Source organism: Pygocentrus nattereri, chromosome 14 (assembly GCF_015220715.1).
Source record: "Pygocentrus nattereri isolate fPygNat1 chromosome 14, fPygNat1.pri, whole genome shotgun sequence".
NCBI classification, from domain to species: domain Eukaryota; kingdom Metazoa; phylum Chordata; class Actinopteri; order Characiformes; family Serrasalmidae; genus Pygocentrus; species Pygocentrus nattereri.
This window is the reverse complement of record NC_051224.1, coordinates 10,886,561-10,905,489: the sequence shown is the minus strand read 5'-3', so window position 1 is coordinate 10,905,489 and position 18,929 is coordinate 10,886,561. Positions and strand designations below refer to the sequence as shown.

General features: G+C 37.6%; 1 protein-coding gene and 1 long non-coding RNA gene across 2 annotated transcripts in view; one reads left to right on the top strand and one right to left on the bottom strand.

The window, feature by feature from the left end:
- Positions 1 to 11,178: 11,178 nt before the first annotated feature.
- Positions 11,179 to 12,613, bottom strand: LOC108412309. The gene is made up of 2 exons (XR_001856641.2): positions 12,468 to 12,613; positions 11,179 to 12,332 (listed from the first exon to the last, which is right to left on the bottom strand). It is a non-coding gene; the product is annotated as an uncharacterized LOC108412309 (long non-coding RNA).
- A 610-nt stretch (positions 12,614 to 13,223) lies between these two features.
- igf2bp1 (insulin-like growth factor 2 mRNA binding protein 1) overlaps positions 13,224 to 18,929 on the top strand; it is a 50,627-nt gene continuing 44,921 nt past the window's right edge. The window contains exons 1-2 of the mRNA XM_017684280.2: positions 13,224 to 13,398; positions 14,515 to 14,575. Coding sequence (XP_017539769.1) covers positions 13,224 to 13,398; positions 14,515 to 14,575 — 236 coding nt within the window. The remainder of the gene's footprint in view (positions 13,399 to 14,514; positions 14,576 to 18,929) is intronic.

The window sequence follows — 18,929 nt, the reverse complement described above, 5'->3', positions numbered from 1 at the left end:
TCCTTTCTTTTAAGATGGGTATGAGGAGACAAAAAAAGTTTGAACTGACCTCTTTTTATGAGACTGACTTGTCCATCTGCTCCATCATTATTGCCCTGAAATGTGTGCTTTAATGAGAAATGTCTGGCACTGTTCTTTCCTTTTTTAATTAAGGAGGCAACAGTGGTCTCTTGTTTTACACTACACAACATGATCTTCAGCAGATCTCCAGTGGACTGAAATTGACTCCCTCAGGACATGCCACTAATATTTACAGTCAAACTGTAAACTACTCATCCCCTCTTTACCACTGTAAAAGACTATGTTAAATCTTTAAACTATAGGGGGGGGGTATTTAGAGTAATGCTATAGAAGAACCACTTTATTTTCCTTTTCAATGGATGTGAGTGTAAAGAACCTTTTTTTCCTTTAAGTGGAGAAGAGAACTTTAATATGATGTAAAGGTATCCAAGCCAAGGACCATTCAGAACATTTTTTTGTAACAGTGTAGTGTTCTTTCCATTCAAAGCAAGAAATTATGGTTACAGAAGTAAAACATCTGGGCACTGTACGTTTCCTCTCTTTTCCTACGGTGGAGGCACTGTTAAACTCCAATAGAGATTCAGCGTAATTAAGGGTAAATTGCATTAGATGAAATGAGATGGTCCACAAGTCCAGATATACGGCATCAACAAGAAGCTCCTCTCTCAATCAAAATCGACACACTAATACAAGCATTTAAAGACAACTTTTTAAACTGCCCAACGGGTGATGCTAGTGAGCAACTGTAACCCAGATTGAGGGAGCCAGAAAGGTACCAGAGAACAGAAAAAATAATCTCTCCCTTTTGGAAAAACGGGCGTCTCAGCCAATCCATTGTAATTTCTGTCAGATTATGGGGTTTGATTTTATGAGTCATGGCCTCACACATCAAAAAGAAAATGAACAAATAGCATTTCTGATCTTAGGATGGACCGTGGTACTGATCCCTGTGGTTTTGCATGTGCTGTAGTTTTAATGCAGTTGTTTACTTAGAAAAATGGCATCCAGTTATAACTAGGCAACTATTTTTCCTCTAAATTGATTGATTTTTTTTTTTTTTTTTTTTTTTTGGGGGGGGGGGGGGAACACTTGAAAGCCATAGGTCCCTAAACACTCCCTATAACAGGAGACAATTGTCTAATTGTGGGTTTGATCTTGTGTGATGTACTAATGCTTTCCCTTGTTTGCAGTTTGAGAACAAGTTGTGTAAATAGTCCAATGTATGAATCCACTGCAAAATATATAGTATAAATTCTAACTACACTTTTTTCCCTTCCACTGGCTCAAAGCAGGTTTGTTTATGGATTTTTCTTATTAAACATGTTTTAATTTCATGACTTTTATATTTTCTTTGATTGATAGATTTTATATCATGCCAACATTGCAGAAAAACACATTTTAGTGGTAAGAAAGCTTTAAAAGAGATGTTTCAATTTCAGATTAAAAAATGGTTGGTCCTCCAATTATGAAAAATAGCCATTTTGTTTAGTGTAAAATTGTATTATACACAATTACACATATATACATAGTTCCAAAATAATTATATATATCTAGAAATACATGTTATTGCAAATTAAATGTAAGCACTTTTTGCAAGCTTGATTTTGCCTTTTTATTCTGTGAATTAAAGATTTCTTTTATTGGAGATCTTAAACATTCAATAGGTTTGGCTAGGCATTTTAAATATGTCTCAGTATTTTTATTTTTGAAATGAAATTGTTGCTATAAATACACAAAGGTGTATAAGGCCATATAGTTTAAATCGAATCAGGATTATTCATCTAGGAAATAAAGGCCAATATGAGAAATTTTTAAGGGAGTGTATTTTTGTGTTAATTTCATTGTATAAGGGTTCACTGTATTTCTGTACTGGGAATCCGTTAATTTATTTGTACTATATGCAATATTGTGTGGTCAGATGATCCAGGCACAGTTTTTGTTTGCGAATCTTGACCCCCAGTTGTTTAGTTTAGTCCTGTTGTGTTGTTTAGTCCTGGAATAAGCATACATGATCAGACTTCATTCTCAGATGTGTTTCTAAAATATTCAGCAGACATTTGACTTATTGAGGTGTTCTGAAATATTTAAAGGACGAGTAATATACAAGTATAATGATTATTTATATCAAACCCAAAAATATTAAAATACCTTAGGGAAACTCACCCAGATTAGTTAGTGCCATTCTGAGAAATCCAACTGAAATGTTACTATATGTTAATGTTACTTCGCTAGCTTCGGCAGAATATTTTCAAGTTTAAATGATTTTTATTTTAAGCATGCTATTACAATAAAAATATATAACAGATCCAAATTGCTCAGAACCTCAGTTGTGTGTTTAAATATATAAATATATATTCTATGTATTGCATATTCAGCAACCAGCTGCTTTAGGGCAGAAATTAATTTGTTTTTAGGTTTCTGCTTACATGTGTAAATACAGTGTGTATATATACACAACAAAGTGTATACACACCTAATTTCATGAAATCCTAAATATTTCAGAAAATATTACAGAGAGACTCTTTTCACTGTAAAATCAGAATACTGACCATTTAAATTAACAAAGCAATAAGGTCTATATTAAAACGTGCTCATTAAAGTTCAGTGTAATGTAAGATCACTGCTAGGTGAAATGAAGTTTTCTCTCCATGTCCACTTAATAAAAATGGGAAGTCACTAGATGGCAGTAGAACATATGTACCCAGTAGCAAATTTCAGTTTGGTGATTCACAAAAACATTTCTGCTTTAGAAGTTCCTGCAAATGACTGTTTATCTGCCCCCTTAGCCACTGAGAGAACAGACTTTACACTAAATAACATTCAATGTCATTTTTTCTTTTAAAACAGTATTTTAAAGAATTTTAGTAACAAAATTGTATGTAAGATAGATATAGAATGTTAATGAATTATAAGATATAAAAACTTAATGTGAAATCTGTCTTATTTGCATATTATGTTGCTTTTTACGTTCAGCCCACCATAAACATTGCCCTTGTTTCTACACCAACTACCTCACTATTGTGAAATTATAAAATATCCACTTAAAATAATTTTGAATAGTATCTATATGTTTAGTGGGTGTTAAGCTCGCTACCAACAACAAATCACCAAAAAAATTGCCTATAATGTGCTTTAAAATGAAACCCTCTAAATAAAGATCTTACCAAAATATTCCTAAATTCATGAAATTCATTCTTCCTCTGGAAGAGTGGTCACTACTAGAAACCCATCCATACTGTATTTCCAACACAAGCTCACTTCCAAATCAGTCTAAAACACTTAATCCAGTAAATGGATTCAAACTAGCCCATGTGTGAGGGATGGTCTCTAACATGTCTAACAAACTTGGTCACTGCTGCTCACAAATATTTCCAATCCTACAACAGTTTCCCAGAACTGCCTATTAATGAAGCACCTGTTTAACAAAATAGTGATACTTTGGAACACCTCATGTGGGAACCACCAAAATCCCTTTGGCAGAAACTTCAGCCTTCAAGTGCAGAATTTTGATAATAGTTATGGCTGCATGCCTCAGGATTAAAAAATGACAGATTAATAAACTGGATTTCATAGTTAACACCATAAACAATATCTTGCAAAGCTCTTCCTAGATCTAAGAGGGACAAGTCAGAAGGTAAATCTGTCAACTGTTATCTGTTTATATTGCCATCATTCCTGTTACCTCTACAGTCACCCTGCGATAAACCATATAAATAGAACTGCAAAACTGTTTCAAGATTAGAAGCCAAAGAACAACCTTGATCACCAACCAACGCCAATTAAAGAGGCAGAGAGATGCATCTTAAAGTTGATGTCAATTTGTTCTTGTCCAGACGCTGAAATGAGAGGGACCATCTACTACCAGACTATGGACTCTTTAAAGAAATACCCCCTTTAATTATATCTTTATTTCATGGGTATTATTAGTTCAAACTGAGCAAAACCTCAAATTTGACATGCATTTTTTACTGTTTTATTATCTCATCTAATGTAAAAAAATCTCACTGAAGTGTTTGACTCAACTCCAGCTCTTCAGATCACAAAATTTGCCTCATATTTTATAACATAACCATACAGAAATTACACTGCTGGTAAGTTTACACACAAAAAAAAACTTCTTTCGGTGGTTCTTCAGAATACAGTGGTTCTATAAAGAGCCTAGAATTCTTTATAGAACCATTTCATGTTTAAATGGTTGCAAGGTGAAAATGTTCTTCAGATTGAAGGAGAAGGTGTTGTATATTGTTTTATATAGAACCTTTTTGAAACGGTTCTGCATAGCACCAAAGTGATTCTTCTGCTACAAGCCTGACATTGTAACAGTCGAAGAGCCTTTCTGTGTACAACACATTCTCCATCAATCTGAAGTACAATTTCACCATGCAAAGAACTATTTAAGCATGAAATGGTTCTATAGAGAACTCATGGTTCTAAATAAAACCATTGCTTTTCCTGAAGAATCTTTGAAGAGCCATCTTTAAGTGTGTAGGTCTGTTACATTTGCATTTGTTGCATTTAGTTAATTATTTTTGTTGTTTTTTCCTAACTACTTTCAAAAGCTTACACTTTGTACTCCTACATGCATACTGCTTTCTGATTGGTCATGCCAGTTTTTTTTTATTATTTTATTTTAGAGGAAAGTGTGCCAGATTAATGGCACCTTCCTGTACTGATCTATGCTGGATATGTTAAGTTCCACTGCAGTTCCACTATTTATTTATTGGTTTGTTTGTTTGTTTCTTGATACTTTTGTACTGCTTCCCTGGAAAAACATCTTCAGTTTTACTCGACTCATTATTTCATAGTAGTGGTAATAATTTTTCTTACGCATGCAGACGCCATCCAGCTCTACAAAGCAATATAATAGGCTCATTCATTTAGTATTCATGACTAGCAGTGTGACGGTGAATCTCCGTCAGGGATGTTACCGAAACAGCCCGTGTGATTTGGCACAATATTCTGAGTGATTATTAACTACAGAACTCCGTCCATTGTTACGTCATCTCCGCCCCAGCCATCGCGCCCATAGGAGGGGCTACGCGGGGACATTTACGTTGGTGACGTCACAGCCGTCAACTTTACAGCGGGATTTGAAGCTGTTCGTTTAGACTAGGAAGCGACAGAGCAAACCTAGAGGGAAAAAGCGTAGACGAACGAAAATGAACCCAACAGAAACCAAAATCCTTGTGATTTCGTTCAAACGTGAGTTCGACTGAACGCAAATGCTTTAAAATTCCCCCTGCGAGACGTTAGAAACAAGACTTTACAAGAAGTCTGAGGTAACAACAAAAGATCTGGACAGGACTCCAGATAAAGCAGCACCCCCAACCCCCACCCCTACCCCCATTACATCCTCTGAAGAAAGCACTCTAAACAAAACGTTTTGCTCCCTAAAAGAAGGAATGTTGCTTGTTGGTTTTCAGAAATACGTCAGAAATTTACGTTACAGTCACCTGATTTCGTTTTTCAGATGTCTTCCCGCGGTTATGCACTTTTTATAGGCTCAATATTTGTTTATCAATTCCAAGATTCTGTTCACATTTCTTTTGAAATCATTCATTCCCCTATCTGGGTCTTGTTTCCCTATCTACACCTCTCATTTAAACGAATTCTTGCTTTAATTTGAGAGTACAGGAGGATTTATTTATGCTAGTTGTATTTAATTCGTAACTAACTGGTGAGTTTTTGGTTATTATTTGGCTTTTTAATTTAATACACACTCATTAGTATAATGTTACAGTTCTGCTTATGCCAGTGTCAGTCTCTCGCCGTTTAACCTGTCAAAAAAACAACTCTTAACAAACGAAATCGACCCAACGAAGCTGATTTACATCTACACACGATGTACTTGTGTTTACAAACGTTGTTGTTGGTCGACTAATTTGAACGAGATGCATAAAAATACATGGTACAGAACACTGAGATCAGAACCGCCCATTGATTATACAGTTAAAGCAAGGTTTCTCACAGTAACCAAAGAGGAAAAAATGTTAACGTGATGCAATGTTGACGTTTCAAGCTGTTATGTGGGTTTGTGCTTTTGTGTTCGGGTTCCGCTACTAAACGATTTTCGATTATATCCGATAACTGTCATGACAACTACAATAACTGCTCTAGCTGCCTATCCGCATTTGCCAGCCACAAAACGACAACACACAAACAGTTGAATGGAAATTGTGTGAGCAGTTCATTTTTACAATGAACGTTAAGCTAAATAAACTCCAGTAAAGTCACCTGGCTGTTTCCGACACAGTCTTATAAAAAAGCTCGCGCCCAATGCTAACGAAATTCATAACTATGAGATTAAAGGGGGCGTGTAAGAAATTAATCGGAGACAATTTAGTAGTAAAAACTCTTAACGTTGCAAATCAGTCCATCCCCAACAGCAATCCGGCTAGCCTCTGTCCCTCTTGTTCCGAACAAAATGGTTCTGCTGGACAACATAAAGTACAGTTTAGAGGGAAAGACCCAGGAGCACGCCAGAACGACTATTTTTAAGGCTGTTGTAGTGGAAGTGCAGCTGTGTGTCCGTGACTCGTTTTCTGAAGCCTGCATTATCTCTAAATGCCCACTTGGTGGGAGCAGCCACGTGTAAGTCATTGGAACGGCGAATAATGCAGCCTAGCTCACCAAACACGCGTAGTTTGAAAGCTTTGCCCAATAAATTGCATCTCGTTTAAGCAATTCATCAGCTGTGGCTTTTATATCAGGCGTATCAGTCCATGTACAACAGTGGCGGGAGAGGCCAAAAGCCAACCAGCTAAAAGAAGCTGAATGATCTAAACGTAGTACAAAAAACATTCCAGAGTTCTCATTCATGACTGAAAATCCCGTCTCTTCACCCCTTTCTTTGCATGTTTTCAGCGAAAACCTCCTCTTTCACGAGTTCGTGGTTGGTTGCACCGTAAGCCAACTGAGATAGCCTACATTGGTAAAAGAAAAGTTCTAAGTAAATGACAATTGTTGAATTCCTACCTCATATTCAAGCTGGAAAACAGCTTTTAAAGGAAATGGAGAGGACCTGCGCGCGGGGGTGTGTTAATGACGTCAACAGTGTAGAAGTCGAGCTGGCCTCCTGATTGGAGCCCCCTCCCCCCAGCTCTCTCCATTTTGTAACCAGTAAATAGCAGATAGTGCTGTTTTGATCGTTGGTCGTTGGAAAACTTTTTTTTGTTCGACTCGTTAAGGAATATAGAGCAGTTACAGGCTAAAGCTTTAGCCTAGCACAGTTTTTATTACCATACCATCTCTGGAATAGTCAGCTAGTGCAGCCTCAGTATGTACAACTACAGTCACTATGTGCTCTCATTTCTCTCTTTCTCCCTCTCCTGCTTTCTTGCCTTCTCTTAAAATAACTTGAACAATTTAAACTGCTAACAAACGATGTTGTTCGTGCAGCCAACGTTTTTGTTAATGCGTTCTATTATTTTTGCTTCCATTATTCATTTTAATTATTTTCTAAAGTTTCAGTCTTATCTCATGCTATGTGAGGAATGTGCACCAACTAAATCTTCCGTGTGACTCTTTGTGAACATTTCTGAAAGCACTTGTGGTTTTGTAAAGTTTAATTAACCTTTTATAATATTTTTTCAGTGTTTGAAGTTTTACATTTGTTTTTTTTTTTATTTCAGTTTGTTGTGAGATCTTATTGTACAGGTTTGTATGGTTTGAATGTTGAGTTATATGTGGTCACATATTTGAACAATACAGTGAAACACATACAAAGAGCACTACATTTAGTACTATTAATTAACATTTATCCAACATATTGTACTGTTTGTTTTTCTTACAGTAAGATCTTTCTTAACTCCTCGTAGCCTTCTTGTAAAGAAAATTCAGGTTTGTTAAATGCTATTTAAATGTATTAAAAATGCAAAAATTAAACTTTGTGTTTTGTTTTGGTATTCTTACAGTGAATGATGTAAATCTGCCCATGCTGTGCTAAAATCAGTGAAAAATAAGTGCTGTTCAATTCTAGAAGTATGTTGAAAGCTCTACAAGTTAGCTGAGAGGGGTTTGCTGTAAATAAGGAGAGCTTTTCAAATTATTTTTAATAGCAATTAGAGCATTTACTAATTTAAACTCTAATCATTGTGGCTTACACTGGAAATCATTAAATCATTAAATGATAAACTTTTGAATAAACTGGATGAAAAATGTACATTACATGGCTTTGGGGGAAACACACTGATAACCCCTAAAAGTGCTTTTATAAAGCACTTGCCTTTGGGAAAATCTTACCTGTGCATGATTTATATTTTGATCGAATTAAATGAAACCAGAAAAAAGTTGTTCTTCTTTCAAAGCAAAGTGGCAGTTCCATTTATATAACATATAGGATATAGCCTATGTGTCTCATTCACAAAGATGTGTAGTTGTATACGTACATTTTTTTAAAACTATTTAAATAAAAGGTGCTGCAAACCTTTGAAAACTAGCAGTGTACAGAAGTAATGATAATTATTACTTGACATATTTAGCTCTACCACGTTAGTAAAGATTTTGCTAAATGAGACAAAGAAGTAGTAAACAACTAATTTGTTTCTATAAATTATTTTCAGTGCCTCCAAAACATTGTGTTCTAAAAATCATTGGTTTACATAACTTTAGTTGTGGCTAAAGTTGAAGTCTCTTAAGTTTACATATAATGACTTAAGAAAGTCCATAATTCAAACAATCTTTCCATCACATTTCCTAATTTCTCTACTAAAGTTTGAATTAGCCATTCGTCATTGATCAGAAGGACCACCGTATAAAATGATTCCAATGCTATTAGGCAACATTTCCATCTAAAAACTAATTAAAGTACAGACTGAAAAAATGTAGCCTTAGTTAAATGATAATTGCACCTAGGATTAGCACACATTTAGATGTCATGATTTCACTAAAATGCTGCAAAGCCTTTATGTATATTTTCCATGTCTTACTAATTGGATTACCTTATAATACTCTAAGATTTAAAGTGTATTTGTTCCAATTAAGTTATTAGTGTTCATGTCAGTGATGCATTAATCTGTCTTTCTGATTTAATTGAGACTGGCTAAAAACCACTGATAAAATGTTAATGATGCACCAATCCTTGGGATTTACAATTGGCTGAGTGCTTTCTGAATGCTCACTGTTTGATTAAGTCTACATCATCTACACCATTTGATGGAACAATTAACAGAAGCAGTTACATGTTGATTTGGTTCTGCAATTGCACATGTGCTTCATCAATGTTCAGGCCATAGGCTTATCTCATTTTGTGCTCAGTGAACTGCGCTCTTTGAACTATTTCATGTCATATTGGAATTTTCCAGTTTTGGCTCAACAAGGCAAACTTTTCAAAATACAAACATACAGTCTTCTTTCTTAATAGGACAGCTAAACCTAAACTTTGAAAATGGATTTATACATATACAATCAAATGCTTCTTTAATCAAGAAAAAAAATCATGTGGGAATGGCTAACAGTCGAAACGTTTCTAAAAATGGGGAAATGGTGATTTTTCTTTTTCCACAGTGTCCTAATTTGTATTTTGGGACATTTTGTCCCCACAGAGACAAAACTACAGAGCGCGCACACACACACACACACACACACACACAGGTAAGTAACACCATGGAATTTCCCCCTCCTCTGCAGAGACACCCTTGCATATGCTTGGTTTAAGTTCACTTAAAGCAGAAAACAAAACATCACACTGAAGTTTTCTCTGTTACCTGTAGGATCTATACACTATAAAATGTAGCGCAGAAATTCAAGTCAGTAGTCCCTCTTAACCCAATAAAACCATGACCCCACCCCTTGCCCATCCACTTCCACCATTCCCAACCCCCCTCCCTGTGTGTGGTCAGGTCACAATGCTAAACCTAGTAAGGGCTCTGCTTTGGCTCTCTGGGGGCTGTATTGACATGCCAATGCCTTCAGCAGATCATTCCAATAAGTCTGTTATATCTTATTCAAATCAGGGAATGTCCTGCTTTAAAAAGAAGCACTTCTAATTAGAATCCCTTTTAATCAACTTGGTGGTATGAATACCATAGTTTTAACTGAATAATGTCAATGTGATCAGACTCTATTTCAAGGTATCTACACCAGGATTAAAGAGTTGGATTCAATACTTGAGTACACTGATGAGCATGTGGCAAGGTGCAAGGTTTTGATGAGATGAATTAGCTACTGCTGTTTCTGGTTAGCGCAAACATAACGCAGTGCAAGTTTACAGTGCCTTGTTAAGTGCAAAACAAAATGTATTATCATAAAGCTTTTTGTTAGATAACTCACTGAATGTCTTAATTGCCATAAACTGTGACCTCAGGTATTACAGCCTGTAAATGATCTTTAAAGACTTAAAGACACCTTCAAGTTTTCTCTATATGCTTAGTTGTTGTAAGTTTATGCGCATGAAGATTTATGTGATGCAGATTAGGATTTGACCTTTTGCCCTCATGGCCACTGGTCTAACTCCCACACTGTATGAAACCAAAGGCTCAGTTTATGTAGGAGAAGGGCCATAAAATCACTGACCCCTTTTAAAGCTAGTTTTTACCTTTATGTCCACCAGAAATTATTACACCAGGTAAAAGAGACATTAACAAGCAATACAGTGGCTGTGGGGGGTTCTGATCAATCCCCAACTTAAGTTACATTCAAGAATATCTTAATTACCCTTTCAAAGCTTAAAAAATAGTGAAAATACAGAGTGGACAATCTTATGTGAGCAAGTAGACAGGCTTTTTAGATTTCTATCATCCTAGCTAAACATGACACTTAAACGTCGCTATTTTTTCCTGTATTGCACACAGAAACTCAGTTCACAGATCCACACCCTTGAAATAAAGGGTTTCATAATACAATGGTCATATATGCAACCATCAACACTCCAAAGAACCATTTGAATATGTAAATGGTACTTCTCTTTAACTTGTAATATATGTGTGTGGTGGGGGATGTATACACACACACACACACACACACACGTGTGTGTGAGTGTGTATTCCACAAAGTGGATTCTGCTATCGTTCCAAATTGCAGAACCTTTTGTGTACTATCACAGTGCAAGTCAAAGGCCTCCTAAACAAAGTGTTACTTACTTTCTGCTATTGTTTTGTCTTCTAATTGTTAATCTCCTTTCACTAGAACTTGACACGTTAAAGGAAACAGTAGCCTGTATCACATTTAAGCAAATATTTTACTGAAGAGGCTTTTTCAGCGAAGGTGTTTCAGAATCATAATGTACACTTGGCCCTAGAGTCTAGAAAAAATAACTGTAAACGTGTTTATCCGCCACAAACTGGTCCCTGAAATAACATACAGATCATTGCAGATCACCTTACGAAACGGTAGGCCTTTCACTCGGAACTGAAAAACTTGGTCGAGACTGTACGTCACCTTATGGTGTGAATTTTTAATTTTGTCATAAAGCGAGAAAGTATTTCCCTGGTTTAAGCGGCGAGGACAACCGAAAAGCGTCCACTTCACTCTAGCAGGCTGCTCCTCTTTGAATTCAGCCTAGCAGACAAAGCCCACTGGAAGAAGACGAAAAGTGTTGAGCTGTGAAAAAACATGAGGACCTTGTGCTCCTATGATCAGTATGAGCGGAGAGCCCCGTCCGCTCACTGTAGCCTATGAGAAGCCATTTTCTAAAAAAAATGAGGTCGGTGCTGCCGCCACGTGTACAATCTGCAAGTCCTTCACTACTACCAAGCAGTTGCACTGCTGTTTACTGACTCCTAGCTTTGCCATGGGCTCGAATGGTCACTTTGGGTAATATTTCACAGAACGAAGCTCACAGAAATCCAGTGAAGAAGGAGAAAACGTTCAAATGTGCAGTTTGCATTTCTAAAAGCTTGTGCAACAGTTGATTCGCCCACTTCCTGCTGGCAGGCGGCATGCTCCACCAGGCCCTTCACTCTCACAGTCCTCCATTTTGACTCGATTGTCAAGCCTATGCGTGTCTCGCTGAGGCCCACTGGAAGCACTCGACTGCGAGGGCTTAAATTCTCAGATATGACATGAAACTCCAGCTTGGTTTAAGTGACGCCTGCCCCCGACGGCAAGGGCTGTTGTATTCTCGCTGCTATTGTAACGAAAGCGGAGCAACATATACACCGTTTCACTTCAGTATATGTGAACGATGTAACAAGTTGGCCACTCAGAATATTACCAGCCTCAACTCTTAGCCTGCTATTTATACACGTGAAAAAAGCAAACACATCTCTTGTTGTTTAAATCTCCTTTAGAGAGTTTAGGTCACCCGTACAGCCTCCTCAGCTGCACGCCAACCAAGCCGTCCACATAGCTGGCTGCACATGGATCCATAGGATCTGCAATGGGAGGGGAAGAAGTGATTTTACGAATGATAGATTTGCAGAGGGCTTATGAGCGGAAGGTGAATTTTAACACAGCACGGCCTTTTTGTCCAACACGTCAATTTCGCCCCACTGGAATAGGAAACATACCTACTAGTGTAAACACGCCGACTGTGGGCAGAAGCAAAAACGTACGTTTCAACATGACATTCAACACGCAAGCGTGTGCTGGGCTACGTGTATGCACATAGCTTAGCCGGTGCACAGAGCCTACTGCACGGTAGTCAAAGCGCATTGCACACAAGGTTCGCTTCCCTAGCACACCCATCTGCTGCTGTGCTACATGCACACCGAGGAGGACCGGCCCCTTCTCCAGCTACTCCGAGAGACCACGTGGTTTCCTCTTTGCAAACAATTTTTTTTTTTTTTTTTTTTTTTTTTTTAGTAAATTCGAGTCGGTTTAGAGGCGGTGCCATCGCCAGGCAGTAGGATCTGTGTGACAGTGCAGGGTACAGCTCTAGGTTGAGGGGCAGAGAGGAAAGAATTTCTCCCGATCCCGCCATACTTCTACCACTATTCCACCATAGCCACCATCAAATGAATTCAGACTGATACTGCTTTCCACACTGTGCAGGAAATTCGCAAGGATCGCCACAGTCACGGATTCTCCACTCCTCCGCCGGACTTCATCAGGCTGCAACATTACTGTTAGTCGAACTTTCCCCTTTTATTCAGGATTCTTGCTTTAAATTTTGAATCGTTCTTTCGTTTTCAGTCACAAGTCGTTGAGAAATCACGCGTGCTTGTATTTTTGGCAGCGTCTCAATCAGTTTTTGAAATTTAGTGTGCTTTGTCCAAAAGTTTTATTTTCATTTCTGATTTTTGGGATCACTGCAATTTTTCACGATGAACAAGCTATATATTGGAAATCTGAATGAAAACGTAACCGCAGAGGACTTGGTTAAAACCTTTGAAGACTACAAGATTCCTTACTCTGGGCAGTTTCTAATGAAAACTGGCTACGCGTTTGTTGATTGCCCGGACGACCAATGGGCTATGAAAGCAATTGAAACATTTTCTGGTAAGTAACTTAACCGTATTGGACTCATTGTAACCAATTTAGCCCCATCACACACTCACCCGCTAAAATAAACAAATTACTTTTTCACAATCGCCCGAAGTCCTTAGGTTTGGAATTCAAATCCTACTCTTTTTATTGTATGGAATGTATGTGGGGACGTGCACCAATGCGGTTCTACTCTTCGTGAAATTATTTGAGCTTATGGCGTGCAAGATAGTTAACTTTTACACAGCTGTGTTTGCCAAGACTGTTTAATGTACATCTGCAGCGACTTTCTTTTGCTTTGCTATCCTGACAGTGTTGTATAGCTAGACAATGCTGAGAGGGAGTACTACAGTTGATTCCAAAATTAATATAAATCTGGCTTCACGTTCAATGTGCAAGAAGCACTGAAACCTGCCTTCACAACCTACTGAGTACAGCTATAGAATCAAATCTCACCCCTCCCCCTTTTGGCTAATAGGCCATCATAGTAAGATAAAACACGGTTCATGTAGCCTACATTACACAAGAACGTAAATGAAACAAGTATGTTGATTATGTTAACACTGCTGCACGCACCACGCAGACTTAAACAATATATTTTACTTACTGTCCACAAAACGCCTCGCTAAGATTGGCCACATATGTTGCATGTGATGTGTGCTCTATATACCACGAAGGTCGCCATGCTGTTGTGTGTTTCACTTGAAACAGATTCGCAAGCAAGAAGATTACTTAATCTGTGTTTACCATTGTCTGATTGTGAACATCTTATGTGGGCACTTAACAGCGAATAAAGTACATGAATGACTTCCATGATGCAGATGACGAAAAGAGCTTATGTAGCCTGCCTGCCTGCCCAGTGAACCTTGAAAGTGCAACAAGAATGTTGCAGGTTTAAATGTAGTCACCAGAGCAGTGGTCTCAAATACTTTATCACTGTTTTAACTTTTCAACTCCACATAAGAGCCCCGTGTAGGCCATTCACACTAGTTATTTCAGTGGAGTTAAAAATATATGAATGTGTAATCCATTCACATTGAACGAAGCTAGCCTGTATGTCCATAGAGTAGCGTTTGAATGGAATAGGTGGCCTCATTTTTAGAACGTTTTTTCTTCTTTCTTTCTTTTTAGGTAAAGTGGAACTTCATGGCAAACGAATTGAGGTCGAACATTCTGTCCCTAAGAAACAAAGGTATTTGGCTTTCTTCTAAATACTTGGCCAATTGTTTGTATATCGTCCTGGTGTAGATCTAGATCTGCTTCGCCCACCCTCTCGCTGAGAGTCGAAATTGGGGGTCTGCTGGATTTGAGTGCCGCTTTTATCCCTTTAACGTTGGTTCAAAACTCCCCGTTTTTTCATTTCGATGCAAATTATGTGATTGTGAAAGCCAGGGCACAAAGGGTCTATACTCTTCTATGGCGTCACGTGCTTTTACATTAATATTTTCAGTTAAGTCCTGCTACGTGTCGTATATTGCGATAATTCATTATTTATTTGCTACACATAAAACAGGCCAGTGGTGGATGCAGTGCCATTACTTCAGTGAATTGTTTCATACACGAAGGCAGGGCCTTGGCCTAAAGTAAGGCCTAGGCCTCGATGGATCTTTTGTTGAATGAGCCATAAGCATGCTGTTGTGCATGGTAGATCGATGGACCAACAGTATGTTGGGAAAAAGTCGATTTGTTTATAAAACGGTGCTAAATTATTGCATTGGACAAGACATGTTTCCTGCACTCTACAGTTTTTTAAGGATCATGGCGAGCACTGCGCTTTGTGCTTAAATATGGATTGTTTATCAATGGAAACGTAAAATTGTTGAATACATAAATTGCTGCTGTGTAATGCGTCCATACTTTTTGTTGTCACGCCTGTGGCCTCCACTGGTCGAAGGTTTAACGTGTGAATACTGTGTGGGTTGAATTGTGGCGAATCTTGAGGTGGCGTTTGTGAAGGCGTACCTCCAGTATTTGTTAGATTTGGCTATATCTTGAATAATTTTGTGTTTTGGGTTTTGTTTTTTATATGAATTTGAGTGAGAAAGCGACAGAATGTTCTAATAGGCCAGCAGCCTGTGTTTAAAAAAAAAAAAAAAAAAAAAATCCCCCTCGCTCCACCCTGCCCACCTTTTCTCACCCCATACTCGACGTTAGAAAATTAGCATAGCCATTCAAGGAAAGATTGATATATTTATTACACGTATGCGAAGACCTGTGCAGATTCGCAGTTTTATGAACCAGAAAGCTGGTCAATATGAGCAAAATCCCAAAATCTCTTTACGTTAAACTCTCAGAAGTGAGTATATTTGATGGCAGGACACAAAGTGTGCTCATAAAAGCAGACCCATGACTGCCATTGAGAAGTAGGCATGCACACTAAGGCTTTACTCGTTTGGCCACGTCTGTGTGCTTGGGCAATACACCTTTGTAATTAATTAAAACGACATACATTTTTGCTGAACGTCGTATTGGGCGTTAAATGAGAGCACGTTGTACGTTTAATGTTGAAATACGATCCATAAACATTTTTAATCTGCAGCCGAAGATGAGCTTCTACGTTATTAACAAGACGTAAATGTTTATTTTTTTTTCAGCCATTTAAGAGATGGTGATTACTTTGTCCAGTGCACGAATAGTAGGCTACGTTGGTTTACAGGCTTTCCTGCTACAGAAGTGTGAATATTTGTAGAATTGCATTGAGAACTAACACTGTGGCACAGATTTGACTGACACGTGGTCGCCATCATTGCAAAGAGTAATCCAACGTCAGCAATTGAGAAAATGGCGTACAACACAGCCCAGTGGCGAATGCTCCAATTGAAAGCACTTGAACAGGCGTGGACATTTTTAGAAAAGTATTTACATTTATCCATGTACATTTACGCCGAAAATTAAATTTCAATGGACCAGATTTAAAACAATGTTGATGGTAGCAGTAGTAGTAATGAATAATTGCAGTGGTAGGCCAAAGCGTGTCCAGTAGGCGATACCAGTTTGACAAAAACGGTTTTTTTTTTCCCTCGCTAGGTTCTGTATTTATTTAAGTTTTTCAGTTTTATTTTTGACAATGAATTGGTCTTATTCTAAAATATCTCTTCGCTGACCACTTGGGTTGAGTGTCTTTTTTTTATTCCTTTTATTTAAAGTTTCACATATAATGTTAAAAAAGTCATAATAAAAGCCTTTGTTCCAGTCCACGTGTGAATTAAACTAAACTCATCCCTCTTTTCCTCCGCCATTTCCATACGCTTAGTTTTGGTGACTTGCGTTTGCAACGCATCTCGTAAATTCACAAAGGGGAAAGAATATATCAATATCTGCTATATTTAAAACTATCAAATATATTTTAATAGTGGTACTTTTTAATGTATGCCCTTGTTTTTCCTACATGCGTGGTCTAAATCGCAAAAACTCCCAAACTGCGTGACATAAATGCTCGTTTTTAGTGGTATGGACGAGTCAAACAATTACTTGACTATTAATTTTAAAAAAGCTCAAATGGACAGTGTGCTTTCCAAAGTTAACGCAGCTCTGTGTGTGAAGGGGGTGGGGGCCATAGGAACCGTGGTTTTCCTATTGTGCACACCCCTTGTGTATGGTAACGTGGGCTCTTATGTAAGTGTTCATAAGTGAAATGAGATGGCCACGCTTTAAAAGAAACCATCGTTTAAAAAAAGAAGGAAAAATTGTCATTCAGGCTGCTTGTCTATATGTAACTTGAAGTTGTATCTGATAAGCTTGAGAAAAGTGCTCCTGTGTACTTTGAAGAATACTGAGTGTGTTCACGCATACTGATGTGTGGAAGCACGTAGCAGTATATGAGTGAATGGCAGGCCTGTACTCATACATACAGACCTTCCATGCTTCAAGCTTGATGAGGCAATGTTGCATTTGTATAAACGAGCTATTTATGGTGCCTTGTTAAGTCGCCTGTGAAGTTTTGAGACTTGGAAGAGTAAAGACAAAAGAAGTTCCACATCACCCATTGAGAACCAGGTATTAAAGAGTGTAACAATAGATCCTCAGCCCCCTACCGTTTCATGCAGCACTGTCCTGTTAGCACCACCTCTTCAGTGTTGGGTCCCTATCAGTGTTGCTTCAGACTTGCTTTAAACACCCATAATAATACTAATTTGGTTATTAACTTAGGTTTAATGGTAATTTGATGGCAAGTTAGTTAGTTAGTTAGTTAGTTAGTTAGTTAGTTAGTTAGTTAGTTAGTTAGTTAGTTAGTTAGTTAGTTAGTTAGTTAGTTAGTTAGTTAGTTAGTTAGTTAGTTAGTTAGTTAGTTAGTTAGTTAGTTAGTTAGTTAGTTAGTTAGTTAGTTAGTTAGTTAGGCAGGCAGGCAGGCAAAGTGTTAGAACAAGAACATATGATTCATTTGGTCTCTGAATAGAATATATTTCATAAAACTAATATGTTCACAATAGGAACATACTGTTCCTGTGCCCCCTGGCCCCTTCACATACAGAACTGGGTTAATTAGCAGAGTACACTTTGTCTGTTTTAGCTGTTTTTCTCTGTTTTGTTTGTTTTGTTTTTTCATAAATACTCGAGTAATTGATTAAATTGTCTGTCTGTTTAGCTCACATTGTTTTAAGTAAAAAAAAAATTAGAACGTCTCCTAGAATTTAGAGAAATTGCACTTGGTACTTTTTATGTACATACATATGCTTATAGATGTATTACAAGTATTTTTTAACATGATCAAGTATGACCAAGTAGAGAATTTAAAGTATTGTAATCTGTTGGCTCATAGTGGTCAGAGTATGAGCCCTCACCCCCACCCCTAATCATGACCAGAAATGTTACAAGCGGAGAGCAATGGATGGATTACTGTTGCTGTACCTGTAAGTTTCTCTCCAGAACCTTGTTCAATATGGGTACAAACCAAATAACCATGGAATTATCGTATTGGTGCGTTGCTTTTATAGTGCTGAATCCTTGAGTACAGACATAATCAAAGTAGAAGTTAGATAAAAGTAAACAAGCTATTTGTAAAAGTACTAATGCAACACATGTGCACTTTAAAGGTACTCTATGAAAGGTGCTTTAGAAATTAATTCTCTAGAATTTGCTAATATAGTGTTACTGGTCTAGCCTTCACGGAAGCAAAGTTTGATGGTTTCCCCCAAAGGGCTGTATGGGGTAGGTGCATGTGTGGTATTGGTGGGGTTTGTTTTTACTGAACATTTGGTTAAAAGGGAGCTATACTCCCCAGCTACTGATTACATTCATTACAGTAATTGTTTGTTTTGTAAAGCTATTCTGTAATTGCGGCCATTTTCTTCCCAGCCTTCCATTATGAGTAACTTGTCTTTTGGCATTTGTAGAAAGTGATTGACTGTCATTTGCGATGGCCAGCGATTTGTGTTGTAGTGTGGCATTTGTTGTTTTAGAGCTGATGAACTATGATAAAGGGTCAGGGATAGAAGTTGCTTGTACTTAGGGAAATTAAACAGCTGAAGTGACAAAGCATTTCTCTAGGCATTACATTACAAGGTTGTCTGTTCTTACTTCGAAAGTTCATAAAGTGTACAACAAAA